The following is a 14,845-nucleotide window of genomic DNA, read 5'->3' as shown; positions in this document are numbered from 1 at the left end:
TGATGATATGTGGGGAAAAAATAGAAAAAAATTGGAAATGTTTCTTTCCTCCAATAAGGGCATAAATTAGCAGGTATATACAGTAGTTAGTAGGTTGAAGGAATAGTAGGGGGGGGCTTTTAAAGGTGAAAAGATAGTGCTTTAGATTTTATTGGCATGTAATAAGCTACCCCAAAATTTAGAGGCTTGAAACACCAAGAACATATTATTTCTTAGTCTTCTGTTGGTCAGCTGGTTTCAGCTGAGTAGTTCTGCTCCACGTGATCTTGGTATGGCCATTCAATTGGTTTCATTTGTTGAATGAGGCTGGAAAGTCCCAGAAGGCTACACTTAGGCTTGGGTGGTACTGGTGCTCTTCCATGAGGCCTCTCCATGACTGGGTTGGGCTTCCTGAATGAAGAGCACAGGGTAATTAGGTACATGGTGGCAGGGTATCAAGAGAAATGAAGCAAAAGTCACTAGTCCTGTTAAAGGCTAGGCTCAGAACTAGCAAAACATCAATTCTGCTGCATTCTAGTGGCCAGAGCATCCACAAGGCCAGATTCAAGGGTAAGGGAAATGGGATGCATTTCTTGATGGACTGAGTAGTACATGTATAGGGAGAGAAAGATTAGTATTTTCCACCTTTGAAAAATCAAGTACAAATATTGATAAGACACTATAGATCTACTAGGAAAATCAAGTACAGGCTCTTTTAAAAATGATTTTGTTAATAAAAACTTGCTGTTAGATAAAAATGAATTTGTCTAAGTAAAATAAATAGATAAAAATGGCTAACATATGAGGGGGGTTACTGTGCATTTCGCAAAGATGACCTCATTTAATTCTCACCACAGCTATTTAAGTGGTGCTATTAGTATCCATGTTGAAGATAAAGAAATTGATGGACAGAATTACAATTTCTAACCAACTAGTTTGACTTCAGTGATGTTAAAACTAACTGTAGGATAAAGTGCTCCAATCACATTTGCTCAAAATTCACTCATTCAACAAAACTTATTCAATATTTACTATGTTCCAGATATTATTCTGGTGCTGGGCTTATAGCACTAACAAAATTGTGCAGGCATAAGACTAGCATTCAAATTAGAGGAAAAAACTGATAAGTCCACATATAATAAACTGGCGATGCTGAGTGCCACAAAGAAAATGTGAAGTATGGTTGGAGATAGAAGATTTCTAGAGAGGTTCTTAAGACTTAAAAAACACTAAAATGGTTAAACCATTTGCCTCATTTCCTAAATTTTAAGGACAGTCTGATCTTGTATAAAGTAACAGCATGAGAAAAGTCTAAACTACAATTTCTACTATGCAGTGGCCCATAGCCCATTGTCATTAGATGCCAGTGTGTCCAATCATTTGTGCATTCATTGATTCAATAAAAATTACACACCCAGAATAGAAATGTAGAGATGGGTGAAACAAGTTCTTGGGCCTAATGATTTTACAATTTAGTATGTTACTTAGCTGCATGAAAATGAAAAATAATGCTTTCACTTATTTAAGAATCCCTTAAACATTATAAATCTACTAAAATATGAAGCATACACATCTTTTTCAAATAAATTTGCTAAAAAATTAATTGAAATATGTACATAGATGGCACATAAGGGCTTATTATATACTAAAAATTATGATATACACTTTGCAAACTTTACATGTGTCATTTCATTCTCAAGGCAATCTAAAAGACACTTTCATTTTCTCATTTTACAGAGAAGGAAATTGTCTCTTAAAGAAATCAAATCCTTTCTCAAGTTCATATAGCTTGTCATTCAGCCTAGATTTGAATTTGGATTCTTCTGAACCAGATTCAGATTCATAAATGCTATGACAATGATCAAAGCTCATTGAAAGGTCTCTGTGCTAAAATCATCTGGGTTGCTTGTTAAATAGCATATTCTCAAGCCTTTTCCTAGACTTACCCCAGATTTTGCACATGGAATCCAACAAAATATAGTAGTTACCTAGAGACTCACTAACCTGTACTCCTCAGCCTCTCTTCCAATTGATGGAAGCCCTCTTCTATTATATGAATGTCAAGTAGGATTTTACTGTAAGCCTGCAGTGATAAAAGTTTGGAAGCTAATTTCCCTAGGAATGTATTAGTGATAAGATTGCAGTACAAATCTAGGGTATCAGATGGATCTGTTAATTGAATCAAGCAAAATCTCAAGGTTCATTTCAGAGAATCCCAATAAATTCTGATCTGAATTTACTCTCTTAAGCTAATAAATGTTTTTCAAGGAGGAAGTCTCCATTGGGCTTCCAGACTGAGTAGCTGCTAGGTCTTCTGTTGTATTGGACAAACTGTTCTAATCATTTTCACTGAGCAAAGAGACACGAAAAACTTTAAATTCGAAACATTTCAGAAAGTAAATCCTGGTGATGACTTATGAGTTTAAATCTTTCAGATTTTGACAGTAAAAGTGGAAGGCTATCCAAAACATCCTAAGGGAATTATTTCACGTAGAGATGTGGAAAAATTTCTTTCAAAGAAAAGGAGATTTCCGAAGAACTACATGACACAGTATTTTAAACTCCTAGAAAAATTCCAGATTGCTTTGCCAACAGGCGAAGAATATTTGCTGGTTCCAAGCAGGTAAAAACAACTCTTAAAAATTTAATTTCTTGGAAATTTACTATTTATTATATTGTTTTAATTGTAATGGAGATTTTGTTGCATAATAGATGTACTAAATTTCTTTTTACTCCTCTTGTAAACTTCCTACATAAATACAGCACATATTTTTAATGGAAACATTGTATCTGACACTAAATATATAGTGACTTATTTTACATTTATAATAGTTATTTGGCTCATCACTGCTTAAATTATTTAAGAAAGGAGAATAGTCGACATTGTGTGTGTGTATGTGTCTTTACATGACAAAAAGTTATTATATTAGAGAGGTTCTGGTGAGATTGTGAGTCTTCAACAGATTTTATAGCATCTCAATGGAGAACTAAATTCTAGCACTGTATTATGGAAATTTTTCTTATTGTTCTATAAGCAACTGGGAAATGTTACCCAGAAATATGATGTTAAAGTGAAAATTATTCTGATTGATGGATGACAGTTCTAAGTATAGATATATACTTTTTTTCCTAGGACTTATGCTTTTTCAAGTTATATATAATCTTAATATTTGTCTATGTATAACTAATTATAATAATTTATTACTGTACATAGTATTATTGGAAAATATCGTACATTTATTTCATCTGAGCAATGATCATTGAATTTTTGACGTAGGAAGAGCATATTGCAAAAGAATATTATAAGTAAGGTGCAGTTTCTTGGAACAGTTATCTTCACTGACTTTGAGTAGTAAAGTACTTCACCCAATATGGTTGGGTATTTTCTAAATGTATAATGATGTTGTACTTTTCTCTTTAGTTTGTCGGACCACAGACCTGTGATAGAACTTCCCCATTGTGAGAACTCAGAAATTATCATTCGACTGTATGAAATGCCGTATTTTCCAATGGGATTTTGGTCAAGATTAATCAATCGATTACTTGAAATTTCACCTTACATGCTTTCAGGAAGAGGTATGTACTTAAAGAAAACTTAATATTTCGACAAATTAAGGAGAAAAATACTGTCCTTTCCCCAGAGTTTACTTGTTTGGAAGGCAATTGAATTCAGAAATAAGCTCAGAAAACTCCAAAGAGGTCATTATATATAAACACATATAAACTCATGGAATTTTTCTGGAAGAAAAGTCCTCAGGTCCTTACTGACGCCTATTTTCATGTTAGACACATTTCCAACAACTAAATTAATTTCTTTCTTTCCAAGCCACAGCAAACAAGAAGCTATAATTTTAAAAAGTGGGATTAACAGGAGTCCTAGGTTTAAATACACAAGTGTGTGTATTCACACACATACACACAAAACATACAGATGAAGAAACAGTAACAAAAAGAAGGGATCACTGCATAGGAGGGGAGTTTAACTTGACAACTGTATCAGGTACTGACCATTCAGGATACAGACTGTCACATCTCTATTCTGCTGCATAATCTCTGAGGAATTTACAAAAAAGAACAACAATGGGTGTTTATAATGATTATTTAAAAAAATTATAATAAAAATGTCTTAATACTCTAAGGGGAGAAATATAATTTTTTTCTGGTCCAAAGACAGACTTATAAATCTTATATTGCTTGGAATTAACATATAGCTAGTTCCTAAATGGCCTTAATAGAGTATGAAAATAAACTTTTCAAAAGTTATCACAACTTATTTATGACTCTCTTTCTTCATATATATTATGTCAAATTTATTACTAGCATGTACCTGAAATGTATCTTAAGAACTCTAAAGGACATTTAATTTATTTTATTGCAAAATTAAGAATAAAATATGTAATACAAAATTTAATGAATATGTTGAGGACTCATTAACAACCAAACATTTTCTTTAAATAAATATATCTGTATTCCTGTTACCTGAGGTGTGGGCAGTAGCTTTTCTTTCTAACTACCAAGTAGTTAATAATTAATAAATATATTTGGATCCTCTTCACTTTCCTGCAGAGCGAGCACTTCGCCCAAACAGAATGTACTGGAGACAAGGCATCTATTTGAATTGGTCTCCTGAAGCTTACTGTTTGGTAGGATCTGAAGTCTTAGACAATCACCCAGAGAGCTTCTTAAAAATTACAGTTCCTTCTTGTAGAAAAGGTAAGCAAATTAATTTGAAACTTTGAGTTGTACCCTCATAGAAATCTAAACTTTAAAGGGGAGGAGGAGAAGGGGAAGTACGGGGACTGAATTAGAACAAATATATCCACGCTTTTATAATCATGTCAAAATGAATCCTGTTGTTATTTATAACTAAAAAGAACCAATAAAAATGAAAAAGTTGTTTCATAAGCAAAATCAAACACAAACAGTCCTTTTCAGAACTAGAGTGTGATGACATGCACCTGAAACCCAAGCTACTTGGGTGGATGAGGCTGGAGGAATTCAAGACCCAACTGGGCAGTGTAGTGAGACCCTGACTTAAAAACACTCAAACCAAATCAAAATAACAACTTTCCAACAACTTTAAAAACAACAACTTGCCTAGCTTCATAGCAGTATGGGTTGATGAGCTCTTATATGAATTCTGCAGGCTGTATTCTTCTGGGCCAAGTTGTGGACCACATCGATTCTCTCATGGAGGAATGGTTTCCTGGGTTGCTGGAGATTGATATTTGTGGTGAAGGAGAAACTCTGTTGAAGAAATGGGCATTATACAGTTTTAATGATGGTGAAGAACATCAGAAAATCTTACTTGATGACTTGATGAAGAAAGCAGAAGAAGGTACGGTGGTGTACCCTCATACAACTTACAGGTGTTTAAAAGCGAAGTGACTTTTTTATGTAAAAATTATCTTTATCTATAGGGATCAGTTGAAAGATAGTATATTCAATTAAATATATTTTAATATATTTATATTAAATAGTACATTTAATAGTGGCAATTCAAAAAAATTTATTTTTAGCAATAAAATTTTGTGTTCTCTATTTTGAAAATGTTGTTTTGAGAGTTTGAATGCTTGCTTTTGGAATTATGTAACCTCATCTGTGAAACAAAAGTACTGACAAATCTATCTCATAGAATTGTTAAAAAGAGTACAATACATGGACATAACTTACCAACATTTTGCCATATGATAGTTGCTTCATAGATGTGGCAAAAATATCTCTAGTTTAAAAAAAAACTCTATTTTATTTTATAAATTATTTTATAAATTTTATTTTATAAAATATTTATTTTATAAAAATATCTCTATTTTTATTTTAAAGAATTTCCAAATCAGAAGTCATGGAGGCTAAGGCAGTTCTGAATTCTGTTACCTAATGAATGAATTTTTGAAATTCTAAGTAGGTTTATATTAAATAAATTTTCAGATTTTATTTTTCAATTTCTCAATTTTTCTAAAAAAATCTAGGATGATAAGAAAAACTGAGGGAGGGATAAAAAGGATAGAAAATAAGTAATGTTTTTTGCAAAAACAAATTTCTGTTTCTTTAAATGTTCTTTTTTTAAAAAAAATCTTTTACATAATTCTCAGGAGACCTCCTAGTAAATCCAGATCAACCAAGGCTTACTATTCCAATATCTCAGATTGCTCCTGACTTGATTCTTGCTGACCTGCCTAGAAATATTATGTTGAATAATGATGAGTTGGAATTTGAGCAAGCTCCGGAGTTTCTCTTAGGTAACTACTTTCATTATTTTGAGAATAAAAATTAGGATGCAGTTTCCTCCTTACAATTTAGAAAATGTCCACATATCATAATTTTACTGTTATAGATTTTTAGTAATGCCATACATTTCATGTAATGTTTTTCATTTGGAATGATATATTTTAATGTAATATCACGTTACAGTTCTAGAATTTTCTTTGTGCATACTAATGTAGACTAGGATCCAAAAGAAGACGGGAGTATCATGGAAGCACAAATGGAAGTAGATGAGGAGGTTTTCAGTTAAGTGAAGTAGCCCTTTCTTATTTTCCTTTAGTTCAATTTCCAGTTCCAAAGGTCAGGGGGAACATAAGTGAAGTAAAAATACCTCTGTGTAGTCATAGCAGCAGTTTTATTACTCATACATACTGATGGTTATTGGTGACAGTCCTGCTTCCCCACATGTTGAAGTTTGAACATTAGAGAAGCACGCCGAGGCAAGCAAATAATATAAGCAGGGTTTATTTAAAAAGGGGTAACATAGACTTCTTCCACGAGGGAGAAGGGGCCATAGCTGGTATCCTGGTATCCCAAGAAAGAGGTGTTCTTTCCTTTTTATCTGTCCTAGGCTTCCTTTGTTTTCCTGCCTTTCCTCCCTGATCTATCTTCTTCCTGCTAGTCCCAGGAATGCTCAGTGGGATGGTCAAAAGGTGGGAAGCTGGTGGGCTGAAGCAGGAAGGGCAGGATGGAGCAGACAAGGACCTTTTAACAACCTTATAGCTCCCTGTAGGGAGGAGAAATTCCTGGGTCAGGTTACCTTGGTAACAGGTTGAAGCAGAGGCAGGTTCTGGATAAGATCCCTCAGGGGACAGTCTCCAGCTTCCCAGACTCACTCAAAATTGGCCTGCTAGATCAACCTGACTCAATTTACCTATCTACACTGACTGCCTGTCTAATTCTGGCTTCCATATTCAAGATTTCTCTCTCCCTCTCTCTCTCTCTTTTTTGTATGCTGAAAAATCACATGTACTGGTCGGTACCACGAATTCAATCAGTGATTTTCGACAGGGTCTGATGAAAATCACTGGATTTGTGTAGCTCATTGAAAGAATGAAAGAAGATGAAATCACAGTAATTGTATTCTCACTTTCATTTCTAACCTATCAGTGTACATAGGTTTTGAGACCTAAAAGATGTTTTTAAACATACTCCATAAAAGAGGTTGAATGCATTCATGTAATATAACTACTTTTTGAAAGATATGGTCAGCTTATGATATTTCATATCACATCATTTTGTAGAATAATTCTATGGTCTCATGTCTCCTTTAGAATAAAAATTAGCGTTCTTATAATACTGCTAATGCCCTCACTGTCTCAGCTGTCTGCTAATCTCCTTTTCAGATATTTTAAAATTTACTTTTAAATTAATAAGTACAAATTATGTATATATATATATACATATATGTGTTTGTGTATATAAAAATACATATATGGTTGATAAGTAAAAATTATATGCATAAATATTTACACACATATATAGAACATGTTCATGGTGTTTTGTTATATATACTGGAGTAGTCAAATCAAGCCATTTAAAATATGCATCACCTTAGATATTTATAATTTTTAAAAGAATACCTAAAAGTTATTCTTTTAGTAGTTTTCAAGCATAGAATATATTATTATTAACTGTAGGGTAATATACTCAAATTCTAAATCTTTCTCAATATCATTGGAAAGACAATCATTGGGTTGACTTAATGCAAAGCATGTGAAAATAGTAACTATGTTGTATTTGTTGTAAGTGCATACATTTACTTTTAATTAAATTATCATGGAAAGATTGTCTGAAATCTGTTAGGACACAATATTATTAGCAAAAATTTTACAAAATGTAGGACATGATTTATAAAGCAAAATAAACTCTTTTAAACCTTTGTTGTTCATATGGATTGGGAAGTTCAGAATGAATTTAAATGCCTAGTGGTCAAGGCCAAATGCTACATCTTAACCAACATCAGACAGCAGACATCAGATGGTAGAGTCCAGGGAAACCGGCAGATACCAGACACAGTGTACCCTTTCTCTGAAGGAGTCCCAAGTCATTGAGCAGGGCTCCCTTATGTATTTGTTTGTCCTGCATTGATATATGTATCAGATTAATGGACAAATTTTGAGCATTTCACATAGAAATATCATTCACATAGGTACTTTGAAGCACCTGTTTTATGTTATTTTAATTACACAGATAGAAACTTGTCTATGTGATTATTCTCCCTTCTCTAACCCCGTTCCCTAAAAACCTATCCAGTCGGTGTTTCTTTATAAAAAACAGGCCGGATCAAGATTTATCAGTCTTTGCCCCATTGTTATTTGGGACTGGATCATTCTTTTTCCTTGAGGTCTGCCTCATGTCTTGTAGGATTGTGTTTGTCACGAGGGGGCAAAATTGTGACGTATGCAGTCAAGGGGAGAAATAAAGAATGTCCACTCGCTTCTGCCCCTTTCAATGTTTTATTCACTCAAATTACTCAATACAATTTCACTCTATAGGTTCTTAATCAAGAAAATGACAATTCTTAATGCTGGGCACTGCAGTAGACATAATTAATTCATAGCAAACAATCCTAGATTAATTAATTCACAGCAAACAATACTAGATGAATTCTAAGAACTGCAAAACACACTTAATCATGACAGGCTAACGACAAACATTCCCTCTGCAGGCTAAGTTCAAGAGTTGGATCAAAAGTCTTAAGCCTTAGGCTTTATGTCCAGCAGATGTACACTCACTTAGACTTCAGTGATTAGGTCCAGAACCAAGGCAGGCTTTATCTGGCGTGGAGTGAACAACTGGTTGAGGAGAGAGTTGAATGAAGGGAGAACTTGGGGCTCTCACCAATGTCCAGACGAGGTGGTAGAGTTTGAGAGTGGTGAGGATCATGCAGAGGATCCGGAACAATGACAAGTGATGGGATGTCAGTCCTCATCAGGCTCTCCAGCTCCATTTGCATCCTTGTTTTGGGTGGCTGAATCCCTGTTCATTTGCTCTATTATTTATACTAAATTTTGGGTTTTTTTGACACCCCTTTCAATCGTTATCAGCTACCACCGGATTTCTCAATGACATCATTGACCCTGGGGTCAGAAATATCTGGTCTGGTGGTCTCCACCCTGATCTTCTCACCTTTCCCTCTTATCAGGCGAGGACAGCCTGCCAGGGGCTTCACTCTGTTTATCAGGGTGAGGGGAAGTAACTTGTTTGAGGCCATACTGGAGGGATCTGTGGGTGTTGCCTGGTGAAACTGCAGGTTTCAAACTGAGGTTTTAAAATAGAGTTGCCTAGGCTCAGGCCTAGGGCCATCCTCACAAGGATGTTTAACAGTATCCCTGTGCTCTGCCATTAGGTTAGACGTCTGTGTTATCTACCCAACCTCTCCAGGTACGACAATCACAGTGTCTCTAGACCTTGCCAGAGGTAGGGGGTAGGATTGTGTACCTCTGATCTAAAATTTTTTTCTTCTAAAAACATTTACATTTAGAGACTTTCAGTGTATTTGCCATAGAATAATTAATCCCCACACAGTTGTTGGTTGTAATGGGCAGGAATGAATTCCAGATTCTGTTAATGTTATGCTTCTCAGATAGTACTATTATGCAGCCACTAATAGGATACACCTTTGTAGACATGAATGGACATTTTCAAAATATATTTAAAAATACAGTTGTGTAAGGTTTTGTATGTGTCTGAAGATTTACAGGGTACATTTCCTCTTTGAGGGACTATTTTTGTAGAGAACCACAATACATTGGTACTTTGATGATGTGATTGAGGTGAAAAAAATTTTCTTGCTTCCAATTTTCTTTCCTACCTAGATGCCACAAATACACAACAATAATCCTTAACCCTAGTTTTGTTTTTAGCCACCTTAAGGACATGACAGTCCATATTCCTTACTGATATTTCAATGACCCTCAAATAGAGAAGAGCTTTTACAAAATTAGAAATCTCTACTCCCAACTGAAATTTCGATATATCTCCTTACCATGCATTTCTTCTGTCTGCAACATTAAATATTTTCTGTATTGTTAAAGCTGTCCAGATTGAGGAAAACCAAATCTGTATGTATTATTATTTAAGTTTCTATCTCTTTTACCCATCCCCTCCCCTCCCCTTCCCTTCCTTCGCCCCTTTTCTCTTTTTGCTTTTCTGTTTACCCAATCCTATTTCTGATTCCCACTCTTAACTGTTCCTATAGGCTTAATTTCCCTCACAGCTCTTTCAGTGTTGACAATATCAACCGATGCTTTAAAAGTCCATTATTATTGAGTCCTGGAGGAATGGGGTAGGAGGATACCAAGAATGATAAGATACATGTAGTGCCTTTAACATGTTTGTGATCTATTAGAAACACATGATATACCCACACAAGTCATTTATTATTAACTAACATTACTTCTAAGCATAAAATAATGCATGATTATATATGCTGATTATAGAGATTGAGGAAATATACAAATAGGTAGAAGGGTCCCATGAATGCCTTATTTTACCATTTGAAATACAAGTTTTACATTATTAGATTTCCTTATAGATTTTTCTGTTAATTCACTTATATCCATTGGATGACTATGTTTCAAGGCAGTATATGAGAACCATGAATATTGTATGAATAGGATTTACTACATGTTAGCAGAGAGTAATCGTCCACCAGGCTGATCGTGTCAGTTCCTCAGGCCTTGGTTTCACAATATGTTAGGGTGTTGTAGGCTTGCTAAATTCCTCAAAGGTGGAGATGATGAGGCAGCAGAACTTGTCAAGGAATGACATAGCAAGGACACTGATTGAAGGTACAAATTATGTTTAGGACATTTCAGCTTTTTCAGTTGGTGTAGAGCAGTTGCTCTCAGGCCTGGTTGCTCATTACTATAATTACCAGGGAAATTTAGAGAAAAGGCATCCCAAGGACCAGAACCTCCTGAGACTCATTTGATTAGCATCTTTAAGTCCAGACATTAGTACTTTTAAAAAGCTCCTCATATGTACTGTTTGGCCAGAACTAGAAAGAAGAGTACTGAACTTGAGCCTAGAGAATGAGACAATGAGAAGAGATAGAAAGGGAATTGAGGGTCGCCCTATGGATATAGGGCAGAACTTAGCTCTGATCTAATAGGTGACATGGAATAATTTGGTTCTGAGTAGGAGAGTGATAGAGTTAAAGTGGAATTACAGGGGAATTAATTTTGCTGGAGAGATGGAATGAGTTAGAGACGGTGAACTCAGGACCCCCTCCCAGTCGAGGCAGAAGGCAGTAAGGCACCATAATGGTGTGATGGGGAAATGCAAAGGAGAGGCCTGTGAATGAGGCTGCAAAGAGGACTCAGTGTTAGCTGTGGGGCTAAATATGGGGCAAAGGCTTCATGAAGAATCTTGAAAGAACTTTTTTTTTTTTAATATGAGATATATGGAATAAAAATGTTTGGATAAAGATGATGAATGTGGTTTTGATGGACTGTGATTGAGATTTGGAAGAGCATTACAGTGAACATTACCACAAGGTGGGACGTGGAGGATAGGATTTAGGAGGTGGCTCATGGCTGCCAGTAAAGCATATAGAAATCCCTCATATTTATGGATAAAGATATATCATTCTGAGGAACATGTACAGAGAGAAGACTGGGGCAGAATCTTTAGGTGTATCTTATTTGTGGAGTTAGAAGGAAGAGGAAGCATTAAAGGAGATTCAGTATGACCAGTGGGTTGGATTTTTCTTCAAATATGGAACAGGTATAATTACAATAGATATAATTTCATTTTTCTGCTTGGGAGGATTAAATGCTTTATTTATATTTTCCCTCCAAAAGGTGATGGAAGTTTTGGATCAGTTTATCGAGCAGCCTATGAAGGAGAGGAAGTGGCTGTGAAGATTTTCAATAAACATACATCACTTAGGCTATTAAGACAAGTAAGAAATCCAATAATATTATTATATTAAATCATACATGATTAGTAAGCTGGAACCCTTATTTTTGTGTGAAAATGCAAAATAATAACCACATTGCTCTCAAAAGTTTGAGCTTAATTATGAAATACTACTTTGTGCCTTCTCTCTGGAGTAAAAATTTTGTCTCTTGTTAAAAGACAAAGAATTTTGAAAATTCCTGTTATTTTGATACTTAAGTCAGATGTACAATGTTTTGGGGGAAAACTCACTCTTCCTATTTTGTTTTGGAAACTTGATGCTCAAAATGTGAACCACATACCAGCAAACAGGCATTCCCCAGAGACTGTTAGAAATACAGAATCTTGGGATCCATAAGGGGCATATTTTAGTCCTTGGTATTCAGCAGTATTCAGACTTCCAGCTGCTTCTGTCTGCTTTTGAACCTGAAGCCTGGCAAACTCCTGTCATCAGGTTCTGTTTTCTGCAGAGTATTTATTTACCTTTCATTTTTCTGGTCCACAGAGATAATTGATTTTTCTTTTTAGTAAGCATGGCATCTGTGTGTCCAGGGGGAAAGGAGTAGTTTAAAGCAAGAGTTCACATTGATAATTTGACTAGAGGTCAGAAATTTTAAACTGAAACTCTAATTGATAAACTTTCACTTTTCTTGATTTATCAACTTTAGAAAGAACCTATTGACTGTTTATTATAAAAAATGGGGAAAACAGCACACTAATCGTGTCTCCCAATTATTCTTCCTGTCCTCATCCCAGATTTTTAAATTAAAATTTGAAATTGGTTATATTATTTTTCATAAAAGTAACAACTATAACTTGAAATAATTTACAGAACTTTTATTTTTTAGTATACCAGCTCCAGAGCATGTACTGGTTCTATTATGTAAGATGAGGAAAATTATTGTTCATCTTTTTTCTATAGTTTGATTCTAAAAGCAAAATAATTAAGTAATTTTTATAGTTTTGTGGATTTTTTTTTCTTTTTGGTACAGGGGATTTAACCCAGAGGGGCTTTACCACTGAGCTACATCCCAGTCCTTTATTTAAATTTAAATTTTTAAAATTTTGAGACAAGGTCTCACTAAGTTTCTGAGGGCCTTGCTAATTTGCTGAGGGTGGCCTGAAGCTGGGAATCCTGTCTCCATTCTGTCTCAGCCTCTTGACCCCCTGGTATTTCAGGCCTGTCCACACCATCCACAGTTGATTTTTTTTTATTTGTATAGAACCAAAGCATTTCTATTTTTAGACAAGGAAATATAATCTCTAACATTTTTTTTTGATACAGGTAAGGAATATTCTAAATGTTAAAATAGATTATTTATTGTTATGTGTTCATCATCAACTGATATAAATAGAACCTTGTTTTAACTTGGGTCACATTTATATCCTAATTTCTCTAAGATGTAGCTTTTTAAATTTTCTAGATTTCTAGTTATCTTTTTATTTTTAAACATATTGAGAAATATTTTCCATCATTCCTTTGAGTTTCTGCATTACTAATTGTATACTTTTTATAATGGACTCTATTTTGTTCTTGAGGCAATTCCTAAGTCAGCCTGTGACTTCTTATTCAATAGGAGGGAAGGATTTTCAGGTGCTTGCACAGTGATTAATCTGTGATTTATATTTCTCATCTTCCTTGTTTGTTCCAGTATTTCTTGGACTCCAAGGTCCTCTCTTGATCAAATTGTCTTTACTTCTTGTGAGAGATTATCTTCAAGTAATTTTTTTTTCAAAAAGAGTGTTTTGGAGATATGACAACCATCTTGATTTTGCTTTCATATTTGATGAATATGCTATCACACTTAATTTTTATAAATATTGGTTTGAAATATTTTTCTTTTTTTGTACTCCGTGTTGCTAATAAGTAGTCTGATATCAATCAATAACTTGTTTCCCATATAGGTTACCTTTAATTTGAAAACTAAAAGTTTGATCTTTTGGATTTCTCTTATCCTTGATATTCTGAAACATCAGAAATATGTGTTTGTTCCTGGGTCATTTTTAAAAAATATTTATTTTTTAGTTATAGTTGGACACAATACTTTTGTTTTATTTGTTTATTTTTATGTGGTGCTGAGGATCGAACCCAGGGCCTCGCGCATGCTAGGTGAGTGCTCTACCACTGAGCCACAACTCCAGCCCTCCTGGGTCATTTTTTTTTTAAATCTACCTCATTCATGAAAATTCACTTCTATGAATTATTTGGTATTATTTATTATTTTTCCCCTCATTTATTAATAACTGAATAAGTTTTATTGAGTAACTACTACATACCAGGCTGTCTACAGCATGACAGTGGACACACAGTGGTAAGTTAAACCAGTCAAATGTCTGCTTTCCAGAGTTTGACCTAGTTATTTGTCATCCATTATTTCTAATCTTTTATCTTGAACTATATATTAGATGATGAGCCCCTGGGTCTCTTAAATTTCTTCTCAAAATTTTATTTATAAGTTGAGTAAATTACTTGACTATCTCTTACAGATTTTTACTTTATTAGAATTGCCTCACCTATAATTTAGCTTTCTACTAAATTATCTTTTGATAATCATGTTTTTAACTTCCAGCAATTCCACCCCCCCCCCCACTTTGGTGGCTCCTTTGGAGACTTTTTTTTTTTTAATGAGATAGCCTGAAGAATTTCTCTTAATATCAATTAGATTTTAAATTTTTCTATAACTTGTACTGTTTG

The 14,845-nt window shown here is 34.4% G+C and overlaps 1 protein-coding gene across 8 annotated transcripts in view; it reads left to right on the top strand.

The window, feature by feature from the left end:
• The window catches only part of Lrrk2 (leucine rich repeat kinase 2), a 134,511-nt gene that overhangs the window by 87,915 nt on the left and 31,751 nt on the right, over positions 1 to 14,845 (top strand). For all 8 annotated transcript variants that reach the window (XR_013422970.1, XM_078014890.1, XM_078014885.1 and 5 more), the window contains 6 exons: positions 2,415 to 2,602; positions 3,401 to 3,555; positions 4,546 to 4,692; positions 5,126 to 5,317; positions 6,072 to 6,218; positions 12,054 to 12,154. Coding sequence is in view for 7 of the 8 variants with exons in the window: in XM_078014890.1 (XP_077871016.1) it covers positions 2,415 to 2,602; positions 3,401 to 3,555; positions 4,546 to 4,692; positions 5,126 to 5,317; positions 6,072 to 6,218; positions 12,054 to 12,154 (930 nt within the window). In the remaining variant the exon portion in view is untranslated. The remainder of the gene's footprint in view (positions 1 to 2,414; positions 2,603 to 3,400; positions 3,556 to 4,545; positions 4,693 to 5,125; positions 5,318 to 6,071; positions 6,219 to 12,053; positions 12,155 to 14,845) is intronic.

This window comes from Ictidomys tridecemlineatus, chromosome 6 (genome assembly GCF_052094955.1).
Source record: "Ictidomys tridecemlineatus isolate mIctTri1 chromosome 6, mIctTri1.hap1, whole genome shotgun sequence".
Lineage (NCBI taxonomy): Eukaryota > Metazoa > Chordata > Mammalia > Rodentia > Sciuridae > Ictidomys > Ictidomys tridecemlineatus.
This window is presented reverse-complemented; position numbering and strand designations above follow the sequence as displayed.